The sequence below is a fragment of the Hypomesus transpacificus genome, unplaced genomic scaffold (assembly GCF_021917145.1).
Source record: "Hypomesus transpacificus isolate Combined female unplaced genomic scaffold, fHypTra1 scaffold_139, whole genome shotgun sequence".
Taxonomy (NCBI): Eukaryota; Metazoa; Chordata; class Actinopteri; order Osmeriformes; family Osmeridae; genus Hypomesus; species Hypomesus transpacificus.
The window spans coordinates 106,102-126,139 of record NW_025813713.1 but is presented as its reverse complement, the minus strand read 5'-3'; the positions used below and the strand labels follow the sequence as shown (position 1 = coordinate 126,139).

General features: G+C 47.7%; 4 protein-coding genes across 7 annotated transcripts; 3 read left to right on the top strand and 1 right to left on the bottom strand.

Annotated features, from left to right (window-relative positions):
• Positions 1–454: 454 nt before the first annotated feature.
• LOC124488520 (serine protease 57-like) lies at positions 455–2,307 on the top strand. Its single transcript, XM_047051158.1, has 5 exons — positions 455–522; positions 870–1,023; positions 1,332–1,467; positions 1,663–1,914; positions 2,038–2,307. Exons 1-5 carry the CDS (start codon positions 471–473, stop codon positions 2,188–2,190), a joined length of 747 nt encoding a protein of 248 aa, XP_046907114.1. The 5' UTR covers positions 455–470; the 3' UTR covers positions 2,191–2,307.
• Positions 2,308–2,777: 470 nt separating this feature from the next.
• Positions 2,778–7,218, top strand: zmp:0000000521 (spindlin-1). 4 transcript variants are annotated; one of them, XM_047051130.1, is made up of 5 exons: positions 2,778–2,883; positions 3,671–3,712; positions 3,936–4,183; positions 4,316–4,549; positions 5,360–7,218. In XM_047051130.1, the coding sequence occupies exons 2-5, from the start codon at positions 3,681–3,683 to the stop codon at positions 5,563–5,565; spliced, it is 720 nt and encodes a 239-aa protein (XP_046907086.1). In that variant the 5' UTR covers positions 2,778–2,883; positions 3,671–3,680; the 3' UTR covers positions 5,566–7,218. The 4 variants fall into 4 exon arrangements, with proteins under 4 accessions (XP_046907086.1, XP_046907087.1, XP_046907089.1 ...); XM_047051131.1 differs by having other exon boundaries at positions 2,779–2,883; positions 3,674–3,712; XM_047051133.1 differs by lacking the exon at positions 2,778–2,883 and adding an exon at positions 2,890–3,003 and having other exon boundaries at positions 3,674–3,712.
• A 1,122-nt stretch (positions 7,219–8,340) lies between these two features.
• Positions 8,341–9,909, bottom strand: micos13 (mitochondrial contact site and cristae organizing system subunit 13). Its single transcript, XM_047051134.1, has 4 exons — positions 9,733–9,909; positions 9,217–9,373; positions 9,061–9,112; positions 8,341–8,927 (listed from the first exon to the last, which is right to left on the bottom strand). Exons 1-4 carry the CDS (start codon positions 9,759–9,761, stop codon positions 8,830–8,832), a joined length of 336 nt encoding a protein of 111 aa, XP_046907090.1. The 5' UTR covers positions 9,762–9,909; the 3' UTR covers positions 8,341–8,829.
• A 66-nt stretch (positions 9,910–9,975) lies between these two features.
• On the top strand, positions 9,976–13,610 carry LOC124488501 (hydroxysteroid 11-beta-dehydrogenase 1-like protein). Its single transcript, XM_047051128.1, has 6 exons — positions 9,976–10,520; positions 12,102–12,232; positions 12,338–12,541; positions 12,750–12,843; positions 12,973–13,138; positions 13,301–13,610. The coding sequence occupies exons 1-6, from the start codon at positions 10,436–10,438 to the stop codon at positions 13,482–13,484; spliced, it is 864 nt and encodes a 287-aa protein (XP_046907084.1). The 5' UTR covers positions 9,976–10,435; the 3' UTR covers positions 13,485–13,610.
• The last annotated feature ends 6,428 nt before the right edge of the window (positions 13,611–20,038 follow it).

The window sequence follows — 20,038 nt, the reverse complement described above, 5'->3', positions numbered from 1 at the left end:
TCTCTCTCTCTCTCTCTCACTCTCTCTCTTTCTCTGTCTCTCTCTCTCTCTCTCTCTCTCTCTCTCTCTCTCTCTCTCTCTCTCGTCTTTGGGGCCATTAGGTCTGTACGTGTTTTTAAGTTTTTAGATGATAAATTACATGATTAGGGTAAGGGTAAATGACATGATTAGGGTTAGGGTAAATGACATGATTATATATCCATTGTGACCATCATGAGTCAACCATGACTGTGCAGTTTCCTAACCTCAGGGTGATGTCTGACATTAAATCTCTGCTGAAATACCAAGTGTGAGTTTTGTCACTGTGTGCTGGTGGTTTGGAGGGTCCAACCCTCCCTCCCTCCCTCTCTCCCTCCCTCCCTCCCTCCCTCCCTCCCTCCCTCCCTCCCTCCCTCCCTCCCTCCCTCCCTCCCTCCCTCCCTCCCTGGTATAAGACCCTCCTCTGTCAGCATGGTTGTGTAGAAGGCACCATGAAGGTCAGCTTCTTGGTTTTTAACATTGGGCTGCTTCTGTCTCTGGAGGGTAAGATACTTTTCTGAATGCTGTCATTTTAACAGAGACACCCGTTTATATTAACTTTTTATTCATCTATCAGATGCTTTGATCCAAGGAGACAAACTGCATTTATAAAAAGTATAGCATAAGATCAAGGATCACAAGTGTGTAGTTCTGCAGTATTGTACTGTAAATACTAGAACAACTCTCCCTCCCCCTCTCTCTCTTTCTCTCCCTCCCTCCCCCTCTCTCTCTCCCTCCCTTTCTCTGTCTCTCTCCCTCTCCCTCGCTCTCTCTCTTTCTGTTTCCATTGGCATTGTAGATGTTGCATGTGTATGTGTGCAAGGGTATCTTTACTTTGTGTGTGTGTGCAGAGGTAGGGGGGTCCCGGGTGGGTATTGTGGGCGGCAGGGAGGCAGAGCCACACTCCAGACCGTACCTGGCCTCCCTGCAGACCAGGGCGACACATGAGTGTGGAGGCGCCCTGGTGAGGGAGGACTTTGTTCTCACTGCTGCACACTGCTCTAGGTGAGTCTCTGTCTGTCTACCTGTCTGTCTGTTTACCTGTCTGTCTGTATGTATGTCTACCTGTCTGTCCGTGTCTGTCTTTCTACCTGTCTGTATGTCTGTCTGGATGTATGTATGTCTACCTGCCTGTCTGTCTGTTTACCTTTCTGTCTGTATGTATGTATACCTGTCTGTCTTTATGTATGTCTACCTGTCTGTCTACCTGTCTGTGTGTCTGTCTGTATGTATGTATGTCTACCTGCCTGTCTGTCTACCTCTCTCTGATCTCTGGTCTAACCCTGTCCTGGGGTCCTGGGTCTGGTGTCCAGGCGGTTCAGGGTGGTCCTGGGAGCTCACTCTCTTGGCGCCCGGGAGTCATCCAAGCAGAAGCTGGAGGTTCAGAGCTACATCCGTCATCCTGGTTTCCAGGTTGTTGGGGATGATACGGACCTCATGCTTCTCAAGGTGGAGATCTCTCTAAGCATCCTAACCCTGGACCAGCCCCACTCGTAGTATTAACCCTAACCTCCCAGCACTGAGCTGGTGGAGATCTGTCTCTCACCCTAGAACAGCAGCACCCAGTGCTACTGCCACCTAATGGTGCAACTGACTATTCTGTCTGCCTGTCATCCTTAACCCTACATCCTTACTCTGTACCAGCTTGCTAGTAGAGCACGCCTGACCAGGGAGGTGCGTTTGATTCCGCTGATGAAGAACCCGCCGTCCCCTGGCAGCCAGTGCAGCACGGCTGGGTGGGGCGACGTGGGGGACAATCGAACCTTGGCAGACCGGCTTCAGGAAGTGGATGTCAGGATCCTGTCGCCGTCTGAGTGTGCTCGGAGGTGGAACCTGCCCATCACAGACAAGATGCTGTGTGGGACGGGACAGCAGGCCTTCCAAGGCTTCTGCTCGGTGAGACGTTTCTCTGCTCACAAGGTTTCATTACATTTTCACACTTTATTCATATAACAGATGCCTGTTTGGTGTGTTTGTGTGCGTGTGTGTGCGTGTGTGGTGTGTCTGTGTGTGTTGCAGGGAGACTCAGGGGGCCCCCTGGTGTGCAGTGGAGAGCTTGCAGGCTTGGTCTCCTTCTCGGGCAAGAAGTGTGCAAACCCATCCACTCCAGATGTCTACATGAGGGTGTCTGCTAACCTGCCCTGGATACAGGAAGTCATCGACAAAGGCTAGGATGCTTCCTGTATGAATCTGTCATGTGACCCACGTGGTCTTGTGGCAATTATTGTGTCTTTTTATTAAGATATTGTTAGAGTTACTGTTCGAGTGATTAAAGGATTCTAACTTCCATGTTCACCTGGTCTCTGCATATTATTTCGATTTTTTACTGTCGCTTAGTTTCAGAGATGAATCTCTAATGATGAATGATCATTTAATTGCTCTGATGTCATTATTCATAAGGATGAAAGAGAGACTCATGCGTAATTACCAGGCTGGCAAACCCAATAAACAAACTTAACATTTGTTTTGGGACCCCCCAAAAAAACACATCAGTATTAAAAAAAAGGCCAATCAAAAGGGCTCCATTCACATTTCAGTCATGCAACATTTACAAAACTGTAACACAATAACTTTAATTAAAAAAATATATTATGATGCACAGCACGTGAATAACCTTGGCCCGAGGCGTACACACAAATAAACTTGAAGTCGGCGCCACAATGACATCAATTCCCGGTGTTCATTACACTCAAGTTCACTTAACTTTCTACGGCCATCACGGCTACGCCACTGTGGGAGTTGTAGTTTTTTCTCCCGAGGAACTGGCCTCCCATTTTCCATAGGTTTCGCGAGGTTTGCATGGGCGGTAGTCTGCATTTCTCTGCAGGAAGAATTGAATAATACTGGCATGAAATTCGTGTTCAGGTAATGTGATTTACTGAACGGCATGGATTGTATCAAAATATCGATGTACAGGAGTCATGGCTGCGCTTTAAACCCTCATGTTCAGGATATTAATGAACAGCTGCAGTGGGGAGTTTATAGGTATGCTAGCTAGCTAGAATTATTGATAACCTACAGTGTTATTGCGCGGACAGTCCCAGGTGTGCGCTAGCTACAGCTAACATTAGCGCTGTGTCAATGATACTGTGGCTATTTAGGTAATATGAGCTATTATTGTGAAACGGCGACGAATCGGTAAAAGCAAATTTTTCAGCCATATCTTCATGTTTCATTTCTGACCCAATGGTGATGGCTGACGTATTATAATATTGAAGTTGAAGTAAGGCAGAACACATCTGGTTTTGATCCCGTTGTCCCTGTAGCCGAACGTTTAGCAGTTTATGAATTGGTGATTTGACCGATTATAACAAATGAGGTATAAGAGACAGTATTTAATGGTGCATGAACTGTGTTGCTTTTAGAATAGGTGTGTCTCTTTGGTTGTGTGTGTGTGTGTGTGTGTGTGTGTGTGTGTGTGTGTGTGTGTGTGTGTGAAACTGTATGTTTTAGTGACTGACCTCCATAAATGCGTAATGCACACAGGCAAATAACCAGGAAGTTATTCGTCAAGCAAGGCCATTGGCTGTTCAGGTTGTCAATCTCAGCCAATAATAAAACAGTTCTCTCTTTTTGCGCACTGATTTACTCTGATATTCACTGTGCTTTTCTCCCTCTCTCTGTCGCCTCTGTTTCTCTATCTCTTTATCAGTAGCATTTGAATGTCTGGAGGCATGTCCAAGAAAAGGGGCAGGTATGTGGAATCATCCCTCCCAAAATGCACTGCTTTCATTTTGTGTGTGTGTGTGTGAGAGAGAAATATAACCATAAAAAGACAGTGAGAAAAATAGAGAGAACTGTTCCAGCCAAGGGTTAGGGTTGAGGTCCCAACTAACCCTAAACCAATGTCATCAGTAACCTCATGGCCGGCTTTGATCACCCATCCCTCCCTCCCACTCTGTCTGTCTGTCTAATAGGAAACGGAGCAGCGGTGAGCTGAGCGACACCATGACCCCGGACCCCAACTGCATCCTGGGAGTGCGTATCCAGCACAACTGGCATGAAAAGGGCACCCAGAGCAAGTGGAAGGGCACAGTGCTGGACCGTCTGGGGGTCAACCCCGCCCTCTTCATGGTCAAGTACGACGGCTTCGACTGCGTCTATGGCATCGAGCTGTTCAAGGACGAGAGGGTGTCCAGCCTACAGGTGCTCTCAGAGAAAGTGGGTGAGTTCTGGTTCCTGTCAGCAGAGCATATCTCTCTCTCTCTGTGTGCGTCTCTCTGTGTGTGTGCAACTCTCTGTGTTTGTGCGTCTCTCTGTGTCTCTCTCTCTCTTACTGTCCCTCCCCTCTCCTCAGTCAACAACCGAATCAGGGTTCCCCCCGGGGCTGAGGAGCTGGTGGGGAAGGCGGTGGAGCACCTGTTTGAGAAGGAGGACGGGGAGAAGAACGAGTGGAGGGGGATGGTTCTGTCCCGCGCCCCCATCATGACCCACTGGTACTACATCACCTACGAGAAGGACCCCGTGCTCTACATGTACCAGCTGTGGGACGACTATGCAGACGGAGACCTGCGCATCCTGCCTGAGGCCGGTGAGACGCAGCACCTGTCTGTCTCTCTCTCTGTCTGTCTGTCTCTGTCTGTCTGTCTATCTGTCTTTCTGTATGTCTCTCTTTCTCTCTGTGTCTCTCTTTGTGTCTGTCTGTCTGTCTCTCTCTCTCTTTGTCTGTCTTTCTGTCTCTCTCTCTCTGTCTCTCTCTCTTTGTCTGTCTTTATGTCTCTCTCTCTCTCTCTGTCTCTCTCTCTCTTTGTCTGTCTTTATGTCTCTCTCTCTCTGTCTGTCTCTCTCTCTCTCTGTCTGTCTGTTTGTCTTTCTCAGTCTGTCCGTCTCTCTCTCTCTCTCTCTCACACACACACACGCACTCTCTCTCAGTTCATTTCAGTTGAGAATGCTTTATTGGCATGACAGTTCGGGTTGAGCAGTATTTCCAAAGCAGTCCACATTGAAGGGACATTTTAACATAAATATCATCATATGGAGTCCAACAATAATAATATGACAAAATAGCAGTAGCATAGTGAGTTGGAGACTGTAGAAAAGTAACAGATAAGTGCATGTTAAGATACAGAAATGTTTTAACAATCATACAAGGTTGGTTCACTGTCCCTCAGGTTATGACATTGAGATACATATCTAGCGGCAAGACTTGCTGTAAGCCCTTTGTCCATAGATTTCCTTCATTTCTCATTTACATCAAGCTCTGTGTAGTCTTTAATTAACTGGTTACAACTAGTTTTTTCTCTCTCTCACACACACGCAGACACACACAATCTCTTTGTGTGAGGTCTCTTAGTAAAGCAGGTCCTGTGCTGTGTGGTGACCTTCCTCTCCCCCTTCTCAGAGAACAAGCACCTGCTCCCAGCTGACCGTAAGCCTGGGGAAGAGACAGAGAGCCTTGTGGGTAAGCAGGTGGAGTACGTGACTGACAAGGGGGTGAAGAGGACCGGCCTGGTGATCTACCAGGTCCCAGCCAAGCCCTCCGTCTACTATATCAAATATGACGATGACTTTCACATCCACGTCTATGACCTGGTCAAGACCACCTAGAGACAGATACTTCCCCCGAGTCATCACCCCCCTTCACTCTCTGTGTGACCTCACAGAGAGAGAAACTGTTATTTTAATGTCTGTGGTTTTAAACCAGTATGCTTTCATCTTTCAGCAGGTGTAACTTCTTTAGTTTCTGTCATGGGTAATGCTGAGCGAAACTGTAGCAATGCCAGGTTTGGCCACTAGAGGGTGGTGTGTAGGGAGGCTCAGGAGAAGCCGTCTGGAGGGACAGTGTGAGCAGGCTCTGACTGGGTGCTCTGGACCACTTGCTAACACTTGGCCTCATACAAGCTTACACAAACAATGTAGTATTATTATTATTAATAATATAAATTATATGAATATTATTGGGAAAGCTGCCCCCCAAAAAAACATTCTGGTCCCATATGGGCCAGAGAGGCTGGTGGTGTGGAAGAGCAGAGCAGGAACCACGGTGGTGTTGTGACAACCCCGCCTCTCTCTCAGTGTGCAGCTGTTATTTATTAACGACTTCATAGACAATCATTTATTATTATCGGAGCCACAGTTTGTATCACCACTCTCTTACACACACAAACACACATGCTGTACACACACGTACAGTACACACACACAAACACTCACTGTACACACACAAACACGTACTGTACACACACTCAAACACACATACTGTACACACTTGTAGGGTTGTCCAACCTGAGCAGAACAGCAGATGAGTTGGTCTGGCAGGGGAGACCACAGTAACCTAGGTGACCACGGAGACTAGACTTGTCTGAGAGGTCCTCAGTAACGAGCCTTGTGATTGGCCTGGGCTAGCGCTCCTCAGTAACGGGCCCTGTGATTGGCCGGGGCTAGAGCTCATCCTCACTGAGGCAACATCTCATTGGTAGATTACAAACTAAAGTCCCTTGCACATCATCAAAGTGCCTTTCGAGTCACGTTGCCATGGCGGCGTGTTCGCCCGCCACCCATCCTCCTGAGCCCGACGCCAGGTTCACACAGTTGCTTTGGTTACGGACCAGTCTGCGTGGGGCGTGGACAGAGATGCTCGTTTTTACCCCAGGGGAAGAAGTTTTAAAGTGTTGTGATTGGTTATACGCAGCCCAAAAGTTGATCTCTTATCAGCATTTCTGCATGGTAAAACCCAGCTGCAGCCATTTTCATAATGTATGAAGTCAAACCATAGATTTATTATTAAGTAGACAAGCATCACAGCTGGTTAAAGATGGCATCCCGTTTGTTTCTATGGAAACTGCTCAGTGGCGCATTGAAGCTTGGGGTCTTCAGAAAAAACATTTCATGAAAGAGCTATTATTTTGAGCCAGGTTTGAGAACCAGAAACAGTTCGGGTAGTTGTATTTGTTTTGATTGGAGTTAATAGAATGATTGGAAAGAGCAGTGTGCCAAAACAAAAATGCTATACCAACAATATCCACCGGGGGCTTTGCTTCAAGCTGAAGAGCTGGAGGCGGGGCTTGTGAGGAGATGGGAGCGGGGCTTGAGAGGATCGGGGGAGGGGCTTGAGAGGATTGGGGGAGGGGCTTGAGAGGATTGGGGGAGGGGCTTAAGGCGCTCATGCCAAGGGACTGCATAGAAACCCTGTGTGGGCTGTAACCATAGCAACAGTGTGAACCAGAGGGAGGAGAGGTTCTGCCCAGTATTAGCCGGCTCTGTTTAAACAGACCATACAGACGTGTCAAAGGTGGAAAAAGGGGTTTTGGGTGATGGTTAGGCTAACCCTACCCACGGTAATGATAACCCATTTGTCAATTTTTAAGAATATGTGCAATGTTCTAGGGTCATGCAGTATGAGTTTTTTTTTTTTTGTTGATATGAAATTGTTATCGATCAGTTGATCGTTGATTCTTGTTGATCGGTTTGTATCCTATGAATGGTGATATTATAGGCAGCACTACAAGTATAGTCATATAATGCTTCAAACTGATACATGATTTCACAAACATGCTTTTTGTAGTCGAAGGGTTACTGTCATATTTCTGCAAATACTTTTAATTCTAAATTAAGTGCATGGAGAAAAGAGAAGTTCTAATCTAGTTATAAAACGCTTTTAACACCTTCAGAATACTGTATCTCGTTAGTTTTTGTGTTGTGTATAGTGACGTGTACTGTTGTGATCATTATGTAAATATCCCATAGAAACACCAGCTTGTTTCTGTGTGTTGTGTGTCTGTTGATATTGTGACACAACTCACCCAAAGACACACATCGTCTCAGTTCTAGTGTCCTAGTCACGGTGGAGCAACGTGAGCCATTTCAGAGCAAGGTTCGGACAAATAACCCAAATGCATCACTGGACTGGCTACAAAGAGATTATTTAAATTATTCATATTATGATTTTGTTTATATCCTGTTTGAGGTCGTTAGTCTCTGATCTAACACAACAGGCTGTGCTCACGCTGGCACCAGCCCCCTCGTGTCTCCAGGTTGGAAGAAGACAGGACAAGTCACCTGTGGTTTCACCTTTCTAGCTGTCAGGCTGCAGCCTCCTCGTCTGCAGACGGACCCTGAAGCTGGAGCAGACCAGGGCCCTGATGGGTTAGGGTCTCTGCTTCTGGTGGCTCAGAGCCTTCTGTGTTGCAGTGAGGAGGGAGGCTAGTCTCATGGGAGACGGGGAGACAGAGGAAGGGAGGTTGTGCTCTATGTTCCTCCTCTAGACCAGTAGGATTCAACCATCCTGTTATTATTCTGTCATGAATAATAAAGTTTTTTGCACATTGATCATGAGCTTACTTCTGAACTTCTTGTACATAACTACTTCAACAAACAGAAAACTACATAACACATTTAGGGTTTATTTTACAGTCATGGTGAATTAATTATATATACAAAACAGACATTATTTGTGTATAAAATAGGTGAATTGTTGAGTTTTGGGCTCTGGCTAAAGCAAGAACAAACTAAATATGTTAGAGTTCAGGAGATGAATACAAATATTTTTAAACACAAGCCCACACTAGGGTGAGCTTGTTTAAGGAGGGCTCTTGCTGTGTCTGACTGGACACTGGATGACTTTCCCAAACAATCTAATCACTTCAATGCAAATTTTCTTCTCTGGTAGACAGTTACATAGCATTCAGTGTGTCCTGCATCCAGTTTAGTAACTGCTGTAAGCACTTAAATCATTACGATGCTTCTTTATGGTGTGGAAATCTTTCTGGGTTTGGCATTATTTTCAGGGCAAGTCATATTGCTTCCTGCCAGGCTTTGAGATCGTTAATATTATGTGATTCCTACGCGGGGTGATGTTGCCAGGAGACGATATTATTTGGTCAGGTTCTTCAGGTACTGCACGCTCTGGCTGCTGATCTCTCCTGCTCTTGTGGGCGCAAGGGACAGGAAGGAGATGGAGGCGCGTACACCTGAAACACAGAGGATGATTAGAAACACCACCATTACCACGATACAGGTCAGGAACGTTTTTATTTAGACAACCCAACACAACAGTTTTATAATTAACTTAAAAACCTCTAATCGGACAGTAGTTGGACTCACCGGAGTTCCAGGATTCAACCGGGGCGAAAGCGACCTTCGGAATAGCTGGGAGCTGAAGTGTATCAAAGACATGTCAAATTCATACCCGTTTGACACATACGGCAAAAAACAAGTAATTCTTTCTCGCTTTCCCTGATGGCGAACCAATGACTGTACCTCCAGGCCAAAGTACTTCATCCACTCGTCTACGGCAGGAGGGATAGCTGCCTTAGCCTTGCTGAGAACCTCGGAGCCTTGCGCGCTGCCTCCGAGTAGACCTGAGTCGTAGGCTACATAAAGAGCCCCTCCCGCGACGGTCACCTTGGTGGCCAACCTAACGATTCATTTAGCTCAGTATTATATTCAGAGAACAGAGATAGGTGGTTGAAAACACCTTAACAATCAGATATTGACAAAGAAAGCTGGCAGGCCACAACCCACTGGAAGTTTAGATGCTTACTGAAATCACTAGTCTGTAATAATAATGAAAGTAACAATAAAACTGCATATCATATACAATACTGGATTTTGTCAACTTTCCTAGGTATCTAGCTACACAAATGAAACTACAGGGTACCTACCTGCCTATGCGGATTAACGTAGCTACAGTAGCTATAATTTATAGCTAGCTATGGTTGGAACGGCTCCTTCCAGCTCAGTCAAATGAGACCGTTAACGTTAGAAGACACTTACTTCACAACCGGTAAAAGCTTGGCCGCCATATCTTCACCACCGAACGTGTAACTGGACAATTATGTGCAGATTTTGGGGGGAATCCGTAGCTATCTTGTTACACGGGCCTGCATTAGATGACGTGCTGTACAGTGCGCTGTCTCGATTTGCTGAAGGGCAACTGCTACCCCGTTGTGTTAATAAAGTTTTTTTTTTTTTTTTATCGCGCAACGTAAATATCCCAGAAGCTGATTCGACGTCACCACAACCTGTTAGATCACATACATTTCATTGTTGCTTATTTGGAGAATTTGAAAAATTATATAAAAAAAGATTATGTAATTTGTGTGCGTAAGAGTGAGATGTAACACAGACCTAAGTCTCGCGCTTATGAATCAGGCGAGGTAGTGCATGAGAGGGTCTGATAGATAGGGAGTAGTCGATTTGTTTGGTTTAGAACAGGGCCCACGGTCACATGAAAAATGAATGTTCATTTGCTTTGGAACTCAAAGAGGCTCGTTATAACATTAGACTCCGCCTGCTTCAAGTTCAATAATCCTCTTATCTTTTGGGGGTGGGGTGTTGAGCTGCACAGCAAGAGGAAGCCACACTGGACAAACTTTTCCTTAAAAACAAGTCCGATTTCTTTAGTTGCTGCAGAGTTGCTGGACCACAGGAGTCCCTGTTTGAAGATACGTGCCAGAGAGCATTGTCTAATCTCAGGATGAGAACGTTATCTAAACTTTTTCTTGTTGGAGCTCTTGGTGTGTTTCTTGCGGTCCAGTGGAATGCACCCACCTTTGACCCAGGTAAGAGAGACCTGTCTCACCACACTGACCCTGTCTTACCACACTGAACTAGGTGCTGGGCTTTAGAAGCAGATACATGTGACTATTACAATGGTAACAAGAGAGGGTACAATTTCTGGGGAAATTGTAGGGTGTGCTTGCTTGCGTTGGTTGCAGGGGTCCGTATTTAAATTACATTTTACAACTGATATTTCTGTGGCGTCAGTGGCGTCAGTAGCCACCGTTAGCTTCACTTTTCGCCACAAAAAACGTAATATCTGCTTAAACCGTAAAACGGAACGTAAATCCCAATACCAGCAACTCAATCGCTACCAAGACAAAACGTTTGACACCTAGGTTGTCTATGTAGTCCAAAAATTGACTTAAGTTTTAGGGGTTATTTAAAAAAAATAAAAAATAATAATAAAATATATGTGAGAAAACTATAGGTGCGATGGACATGGACTGACTTCATGCAGCCGGCTGCAGGCAGCTGACTTGAAATAGTGAATTCTGGTTAGACTTTTTGTCCGACTCGAGACAGCGCCAAGGTTAGGTAACTGTGACGTCGCCATCAAAGTACCGTGAGATCGATTCGAGAACTGCCGGCTGTGTAGCCGAGCGCATTTTCCCAAGAGCAACTGTACGGGTTCTAGTGACGACACAGCTATTTCATGATTGGCCAGACTCACACACGACAACTTTGACGCATGTTTTGTAATTATTCTGACAGTTTCGCCAATGCTCAAATCCGGACCAAACTGTTTAATTGAATAAAAAATTTATGGAAGAAAGGGTTTTATTCCGCCTCTTCACTAACGGAAAGACTACGTGTAATTATAAATAAAGTAAAGTAAGCAAACAGCGCTTAATCGTCCGTGACTGACGTCAACGCAGCAATCCACGAGAAACTGAAATGTCCGACTTCACAGAGCCGTTTTCAACTCCTCCCCGACTGCAAGCGGCTACTCTCGCCGGTCGTTTCATGCAGCCGCAGTCAATGTCAAACGTACCTAATGGTTGTGCCCTTTCAGAAGGCAAAGCACACCCAATAATCCTGTGACTTGACTATTAGTTTCTGACCGGCCAGTTTTACATGTGAGCTCAGATAACCTTCTTTGTTCCCGTAGTGTAGTTGTCAGGTGACCAAGTGTTCTTACTGCTGCATGACACAGGAAGAGAACCAACCAATGATCAACGAGCCATATTTAGAAACGCATCTGACTGTTCTAGAATGGTTTAACGCCTGAAGTTGGTTGGTCAGAGGAGTAAGTGTTCTCTTGCTTGGACGTGTAATCGTATATGATTGGTCTCACTTAGTCTTGTGAGTGTGAGTGTTGTCTCTCTGGTGCAGACTGCGTTCATGTGATATGATAGAAGACTAGGATTCTCCCTGGCTGGCCCCTGGCTTATCTGGGTGGTATTTTTGGTTTACTGTATTTGAATGAGAGATGGCTGCAGAATGCATAAAGGCTTATTGTGTGGTCACAAAAGTCCTCTAGTAGCTGTTGTTTCTTGTTAGCTGTTCCCTGTTAGCTGTTTCCTGTTAGCTGTTACCTGTTTCCTGTTAGCTGTTTCCTGTTAGCTGTTTACGTTGTGCAGAGTCTCTGAGAGGAGCCAGAGTGTTCGTGACTGGAGCCAGCACAGGCATCGGGGAGCAGACTGCCTATCACTATGCCCGCCTCGGAGCCCAGTTGGTGATCACAGCACGCAGGGAGCATGTCCTACACAGGGTGAGGGGCATGGCTGGGAAGGGCTCATGTTTTGATTGGTTGTAATGATGTGCTCTGATTGGCTGCTGATATAGTGGTGTGTCCTGACTGGCTACCGTGGGGCAGGTGTCAGAACGTTGCCAGGTGCTAGGGGCCCAGCAGGCCCGCTACCTGGTGTTGGATATGGCTGAACCCCAAGATGCTGAGCGAGCCGTGGGGTTGGCTGCAGACCTCCTGGGGGGACTGGATGTGGTGGTGCTCAACCACATCGGCTCCAGCCCCTTCAGCATGTGGGACGGAGACATACAGCACCTGCGCTGGTTGATGCAGGTGAGGGGCAGCAGCGCTGCGTCAAACAGGTTATACAGGACATACACAACTATGCTACTGTTGTAGGGTTTAACTAAAGTGTTGTGTTTGTCTGTGGATTCAATACGTGTGTTCACTGTATGTGTGTGTTTACTATATATGTGTGTGTGTGTGTGTTTGTTCACTGTTTGTATGTGTGTTTACCGTGTGTGTGTGTATCCCTCTGCAGGTGAACTTCCTGAGCTACGTGCAGATGGCGAAGGCAGCTCTGCCACTGCTGGAGCCCAGCGGAGGGTCTCTGGTCGTCGTGTCGTCTCTGCTGGGTCCGTTTCCTGCACCACCTTACCACCATCACGCTGCATAACTGACCTATAAAGCATCAGAACTGGTCTACTAAGCTACATAACTGACCGACATTGAACAGCCGATTTGAGTCCTATCTGTCTTCTCAGCTAAGATGTCCTCTCCGTTCGTGGCGCCCTACTCCTCCACCAAGTTCGCCCTGAACGGGTTCTTTGGGACTCTGCAGCAGGAGCTGGCAATGAAGAACAGCAACGTGTCCATCTCCATCGCCACCCTGGGCCTCATCGACACCGACAATGCCATGGAGAAAGTCAGGTGACTTCACCAGCGTTACATGTGATTTACCTTCACGTTCATCTGGGTGATGCTACTGTAGGAAGTCCAGCAGATCATCAGTTCTAACAGGATTTTAGCAGTCAAGGAAGGTCTTTGTTTACCAGTATTTACAGAGCAACCGTGTGTGTGTGTGTGTTCCAGGGACATGGTCACCATCCCAGCTTACCCAGCCAGTGAGGCAGCACTGGCCCTGCTGAGGGTGGGGGCCAGCCGGCAGGCAGAGACCTACTACCCCCAGTACCTCCACCTCCTGGCCCTGGTGAGAGACTGGGCACCCTCTGTGAGAGACTGGGTCATGAGGAGCTCCTACAACTACACTCCCTGAGGACACACACAATGTCATCTAAGGGTTTTAAGGCTGTTGCATGTCCTATAAATCCACATGTTAGCTGAGATGGCTGTTTCATCCACGTTCTGTATTAAATATGGTGTTACGGGCCTTGTTCCTACACTCATATATATATATGTGTGTTTGTGTGGGACAGAGAGAGAGAGAGAGAGAGAGAGTGCGTGTGTGCGTGTGTGCGTGCGTGTGTGCGTGTGTGACGAGGGACAGGGGGAACTCTTCAGGTCTGAAGAGTTAGCATGATGAACAGGTGACATGACCAGACTGGGCACTTCCCTGCTCTCTAAGCTGTAGTTGCCATCTCTACCACACAAGGGCAGCAGTGTCTCAGGAAAGGAAGTGAACAACTTCAGCGCAAAAGAGGAACCTGTTCCTCCTGATGACCTAGTCAGGTCTGTCACTGAACCAACCACATACACACACACACAACCTCTAACACACAACCACACAGAACAACACAACCATCTATCTCCCCCCCCCCCCCCTCCTTTATCCAGTCAGTCTCTCTGGGGGTACATGTTGGGGTTTGATGATAAGATGATGAGACCCTAACCCTATGATGAGATAGTATGATGAGACCCTAACCCTATGATGAGATAGTATGATGAGACCCTAACCCTATGATGAGATAGTATGATGAGACCCTAACCCTATGATGAGATAGTATGATGAGACCCTAACCCTATGATGAGATAGTATGATGAGACCCTAACCCTATGATGAGATAGTACTGAACATCTGGAGAATCAACATAGCCATCACACACATATGGAGCTCCCTGCTGGATGATGAGATAATTCAAGATCTTGGGAGAGCAGCCAGGAACACCTGCAACAGCTTAGTGCTCCTGATGGTTCTACATCCACCAGCCACCTCCTGTATCTTCTTAGGGACACACACACACTCATGGATGAGTTCATGCTATACTACACACGCCCAGTGTGTGTGTGTGTGTAAGTCCTGGATGTGTATGCGTGTCCTGGCCTAGTTCTCAGCAGTGGACTTCCTGAAGTGTAGAACCTACAGTCTTGTCCACAGGTCATTCATGTCCCGCTCCCCCTGTCTCTCTATCTCTCTCTCTATTCCTGTCTGTCTTTGTGTTTTGATATATATCACTCTGTCTTACTCTTTCCCCTTTTCTATCTGTTTCTATTTACTGCTCTCTCTAACTTCTTTCATCTCTCCCCTCCAGGTGGAAGGGAGGATGGAGAGAGTGGTAGGTGAGGAGGTAGGGTCAGGCTTAGGGAAAGCTGAGGAGGTAGGCAAAGGATAGAGGGATGGACCAAAATAAATGAGGGGGAGGGTGAAGAGGGGGACTGTGAGGAGGGGGAGGGTGAGGAGGGGTCTGGCCCATTCACTCCCACACAATGGAGAAACACCTGGGCCTTTCAGCCTGGCCTGCATGGGCCTCACCCCCTCACCACCTGGGCCTTTCAGCCTGGCCTGCATGGGCCTCACCCCCTCACCACCCCTCCACTTGAAGAGAGAGAGATTGGTGTTGTTCTAGAATAGCGAGCAGGGTTAAAGGAGAGGAGGAGGAAGGGTGTACCACAAGGCCATGCAGAGAACGTTCTGGAACGTTGTCATTGACAACCAGCAGACTAGAACTGTTGGGGGTAAACAACCTCAAGCTGGGACCTGCTCCTCCCTCCTCTCCTCCTCCTAACCTGCTCCTCCCTCCTCTCCTCCTCCTAACATGCTCCTCCCTCCTCTCCTCCTCCTAACATGCTCCTCCCTCCTCTCCTTCTCCTAACATGCTCCTCCCTCCTCTCCTCCTCCTAACCTGCTCCTCCTCTCCTCCTCCTAACCTGCTACTCCCTCCTCTCCTCTTCCTAAACTGCTCCTCCATTCTCTCCTCCTCCTAACCTGCTCCTCCCTCCTCTCATCCTCCTAACCTGCTCCTCCCTCCTTTACTCTTCCTAACCTGCTCCTCCTAACATGCTCCTCCCTCCTCTCCTCCTCCTAACCTGCTCCTCCTCTCCTCCTCCTAACCTGCTCCTCCCTCCTCTCCTCTTCCTAAACTGCTCCTCCATTCTCTCCTCCTCCTAACCTGCTACTCCCTCCTTTACTCTTCCCAACCTGCTCCTCCTAACCTGCTCCTCCTCCTAACATGCTCCTTCCTCCTCTCCTCCTCCTAACCTGCTCCTCCCTCCTCTCCTCCTCCTAACCTGCTCCTCTCCTCCTCCTAACCTGCACCTTCATCCTCTCCTTCTTCCTCCTCCTCTCACCCTCCTCCTCTCCTCCTCCTAGCTGTGGCTGTGTTGGAGCTCTAACCCTGGTGTTGTGGCTGTGTTGGAGCTCTAACCCTGGTGTTGTGGCTGTGTTGGAGCTTAGGGATGGTCACTGAGCAGAGCAGGGGCTGGGGGGTCAGAGGACGTAGGGAGGGAGGGAGGCTGGGAAGGAGAAACAGGGAGAGAAAGAGGCATAGAGGACGTAGGGAGGGAGGGAGGCTGGGAAGGAGAAACAGGGAGAGAAAGAGGTATAGAGGACGTAGGGAGGGAGGGAGGCTGGGAAGGAGAAACAGGGAGAGAAAGAGGTATAGAGAAGTTGGGAGGGAGGGAGGCTGGGAAGGAGAAACAGGGAGAGAAAGAGGTATAGAGGACGTAGGGAGGGAGGGAGGCTGGGAAGGAGAAACAGGGAGAGAAAGAGGTATAGAGGACGTAGGGAGGGAGGGAGGCTGGGAAGGAGAAACAGGGAGAGAAAGAGAGAAGGGGGAGGGAGGGAGGGAGGGAAGCTGGGTGTAACATGAATTCTTCTTTTTCTCTTTTTTCATTGAGGATAGAAAAACCAATTAACAAAATAAGTGAACCATAAACACCCTCAACAAGAGCTGGCTTTCTCTCTCTCTCCCTCTCACTCTATCTACCTCTCACTCCCCCTCTCTCTCTATCCATCCCTCCCTCTTATCCACTTCCCCCACAAAAGGAAGCACTGAGTTAACAAAGTGCCAATTAACACTGAATGTTTGCCGCTAGCCCCCAGCCCCCCACCCCCACCGACAGCTATGGTGTTTGGGTTAATACCAAAGGCCTGCAAATAATTATAATTCTCCTCCTTGCCCGCCCCCACCCCTTGACCCCCACCCCCTTGACCCCCCTACTCCCAGCTCTGTATTTGGTCTCCAACAGGGAGGTTTACAGTTCAGTGCACGTTCAAAGGGTGATATAAAATGACTTTCCAAAGAATTTCATTTGGAGAAGAGGAGCTTCTGTTGCATTGGGGCTGAGGCTGAGGCTAGGTGTGGCTGAGGCTAGCGAGTCAGGTGAGAGTGTGTGGGGGGGTCTGGAGGGAGTGTAAGAGGTGTGTGTGGGGGGGTCTGAATGGAGTGTGAGAGGTGTGTGGGGGGTCTGAAGGGAGTGTGAGAGGTGAATCTGAGGTCAGCAAGAGAGAGGGCCTGGGGGAGAGGGAGATGTAGAGGATGGAGTGAAAGGAAGAGAGGAAGGTTGTTTTTCGGTGATTCGGATGGTGAGTGGTCTTTATGCTCATCCCCTAGAGAGTGAAGAGATGGAAGGAGATGCAGAGAGTGGGGGAGAATATTGAAAGACTGAAAGACACAGAGACAGAGACGAAAGATAGACATAAAAATAGATAATGATGTGTAAACAGAAAGTGACGTATAAACAGACAGAGGGCAAGACATTCAGGGAGAGACAGAAACGTAGAGAGAAATAATGGGCTCTATATTAACGATCTGAAACGCAAGTATCAAACGCGAAAAGCAAGTAACTTTGTGGGCGGAACTCAAGCGCTGTTGCTATGATACCGGCATTTACCCGGCGGGATAAATGACTCCTGCGCTCGACGCAAATCTAAAATGGTCTGAAGTACATTTACATGTATTCATTTATCAGACGCTTTTATCCAAAGCGACTTCCAAGAGAGAGCTTTACAAAGTGCATAGGTCACTGATCATAACAACAACGTAGCCCCAAAAACATTGCGGGTAGCCAAAACATGAAGCACGTATTGTGAACAACCACAATTAAACAACATGAATCGCTATAAGTGCAAGAGTACCTGTACAAAAGTAAGCAGCAGTAAAAAATATTTCACAAGTACACCAATTTAAATCAGTTACCACTACCAACAAGAGCAACAAGTCTCTAAATAAAAGTCATTGTGATCCTTGAGGACACTAACATTGGGACCAGCAAACCATTCCTAAGTACCGTTGTACTCCCGGAACAAGTGTGTCTTGAGCCTTTTCTTGTAAGTGGGGAGACAGTCAGTGTCCCTGATGGAGGTGGAGAGTTGATTCCACCATTGGGGGGCCAGGCAGGAGAAGAGCTTGTGTTGGGACCGGGCAGTCTTGAGTGGTGGGACCACCAGGCGGTTGTCTGAAGAAGACCGTAGGTGGCGGGTGGGGGTGTAAGGCTTGAGGAAAGACTTGATGTAGTCGGGTGCAGTCCCATTCACTGCTCGGAAGGTTAGTACCAGGGTCTTGAATCTGATACGGGCGTTGATGGGTAGCCAGTGGAGGGAGATGAGGAGCGGGGTAACATGGAAGCGTCTGGGTAGATTGAAGACCAGGCAGGCTGCTGCGTTCTGAATCCTCTGAAGAGGGCGGGTTGCTCATGCTAGTAGCTACATTAAGACATGCAAGTAGCTACATTAGGACTACTCATAGGTGTGGTTTGGGCGTAACGTGCAATAAACCAATCAGAGTGTCATCTCACATTCCCTTTAAGAGCAGGCGCGCTTGTTCCATGGTGGATTGCTATTATAACGGTGGATTTGCCAGGCGCACGCCAGGAGCGGTTCACAGCCGAGGAGACCGACGTTCTCATCGGGGCCGTAAAAGATAAAGAAGTGACTTTGTATGGGGATGGGAGAAGAAAACCACCCAAATTAGCTTTGGTTAAACAGGCGTGGGAGGAATTGCCACAATCGTTACAAATCCACATACATAGAGATACCTCATGAAAATCATTGACATGAAAGAAATGTAACACAGCCATAAAATAAATCAAAACAATGTAACTTTCGCAGGAAGAAGACCCTGGCCTCGCCAGCAGTGCGCATGGGCCAAGCATGGGCCCTTAAACTAGCATCTGAATAACTCGCCACTGACTTTAGAATACGTCTGTGGCGGAATTGTTTTCTGAAACTGCAAAATAGCACCAGGGAACGTTTGTGCCGGAACACGCCTCCTCTTTTCGCTGAACCGTCCCTGGTTCACTCCCAAATTTACCAACGTGCGTCTGTGAAGGGAAAAGGCCGCTGTGCGATGAGTGCTAAATAGGAATCATACATGCGTCGTACAAAATCAATTGCACTGGGTGCAAGATAGGGCCCTAGATCTAATATTGAACATCTGGAAGTGATCAGATCTAAAGACAAGTTTCAAAGAGAAGAGGGGAGCATCATCAGTCTGAACCCTGGAGATGCTTCACAGACTTACCTACAGACTGTCACTCATGCATCAAGCGCGCACACACACCAGTAAACAACCTTAACCACACATCAACACACATCCACACACACATTGAACAGGTCAGATGTAAATACTATGATAGCTTAGAGTGAGAAAGGGAGAGAGAGAGAGAGAGAGTGGGGGGGGTTCATGTTGGAAGAGGTTTATCGTGTCCCAATCATCATCAATCATGGGGGACTAGTGGTGAACCCCTGCTTTCTCTCCCTTCAGCTCTCTCTCCTCTACCCCTCTCTCTCCTCTACCCCTCTCTCTCCTCTACCCCTCTCTCTCCTCTACCCCTCTCTCCTTTTCTCCTTCTCTCCCACTCTCCCATCCAGTGATGTCATACCTAGTCAGTGATGTCATACAGAGACCTATCAAGTGATGGGACAGAGAGACAGAGAGAGGGAGAAATAGAGAGTCAGAGGGAGGGAGGGATAGAGAAAGAGAGGTAGAGAGGTTAGTAGGCAGGGTTAGCAGGAATAACAAAGGAGATTCATCTTTCTGTATTGTCAAACCAACACAGAGGTATATCCTTGTTGTGTTCAAGATTGTGAAAGATCACTAAAAATAATATTATATAATAATGCTAACAAAGTGACTCTATAGTTCCTGCCCCTCTCCCCCCCCCTCCCCTCAGCCCACCCCCACCCCCTGCCAAACAACCCGTCAACCCCCATCCTTCCTCATTCCCCCTCTCCTTCTCTCTTCTCCCCTGCCCCGTCCCTCTCTCCCCTCCTCCCAGCAGGCTTGGTGTGCAGGAGGTCAGTAGGTCAGGCTGGTCTCCAGAGGGGTTTATAATTATCTGCTGTTGGCACCAGCCACAGGTTCAAGCACTGTGTGAGCGTGTGTGTGTATATATGTCAGTCTGCGTGTGTGTGTGTGTAAGGGTGTGTGTGAGCACAGGCAACAGTGAGAAGGACGACGCTCTTGGCCAGACTCTGGGTGATTAGTGATTAGTCGTCCCTAAAAGGAGGACGCTCTTGGCCAGACTCTGGGTGATTAGTGATTAGTCGTCCCTAACTGTCAGCTCTTTGTTTTTTCTTTTTCATCAATTGTCTCTTCTCCTGTCTTCTCCCTCCCTTTTTCCTCTCCCTCTCTTTCTCCTCCTGTCCTCACC

Bases quoted from the DNA above. Each gene is read 5' to 3' on its own strand.
- LOC124488520 (XM_047051158.1), top strand. From the start codon at position 471: ATGAAGGTCAGCTTCTTGGTTTTTAACATTGGGCTGCTTCTGTCTCTG. The intron at 523-869 runs GTAAGATACTTT...GTGTGTGTGCAG, and splicing joins GCTGCTTCTGTCTCTGGAGG to AGGTAGGGGGGTCCCGGGTG. The intron at 1,915-2,037 runs GTGAGACGTTTC...TGTGTGTTGCAG, and splicing joins CCTTCCAAGGCTTCTGCTCG to GGAGACTCAGGGGGCCCCCT.
- zmp:0000000521 (XM_047051130.1), top strand. From the start codon at position 3,681: ATGTCTGGAGGCATGTCCAAGAAAAGGGGCAG. The intron at 3,713-3,935 runs GTATGTGGAATC...TCTGTCTAATAG, and splicing joins ATGTCCAAGAAAAGGGGCAG to GAAACGGAGCAGCGGTGAGC. The intron at 4,184-4,315 runs GTGAGTTCTGGT...CCCTCTCCTCAG, and splicing joins GGTGCTCTCAGAGAAAGTGG to TCAACAACCGAATCAGGGTT.
- micos13 (XM_047051134.1), bottom strand. From the start codon at position 9,761: ATGGCGGCCAAGCTTTTACCGGTTGTGAA. The intron at 9,113-9,216 runs GTACAGTCATTG...GATACACTTCAG, and splicing joins TGAAGTACTTTGGCCTGGAG to CTCCCAGCTATTCCGAAGGT. The intron at 8,928-9,060 runs GTGAGTCCAACT...TCTGTGTTTCAG, and splicing joins GGTTGAATCCTGGAACTCCG to GTGTACGCGCCTCCATCTCC.
- LOC124488501 (XM_047051128.1), top strand. From the start codon at position 10,436: ATGAGAACGTTATCTAAACTTTTTCTTGTTGGAGCTCTTGGTGTGTTT. The intron at 12,844-12,972 runs GTCCGTTTCCTG...CTGTCTTCTCAG, and splicing joins CGTCGTGTCGTCTCTGCTGG to CTAAGATGTCCTCTCCGTTC. The intron at 13,139-13,300 runs GTGACTTCACCA...TGTGTGTTCCAG, and splicing joins AATGCCATGGAGAAAGTCAG to GGACATGGTCACCATCCCAG.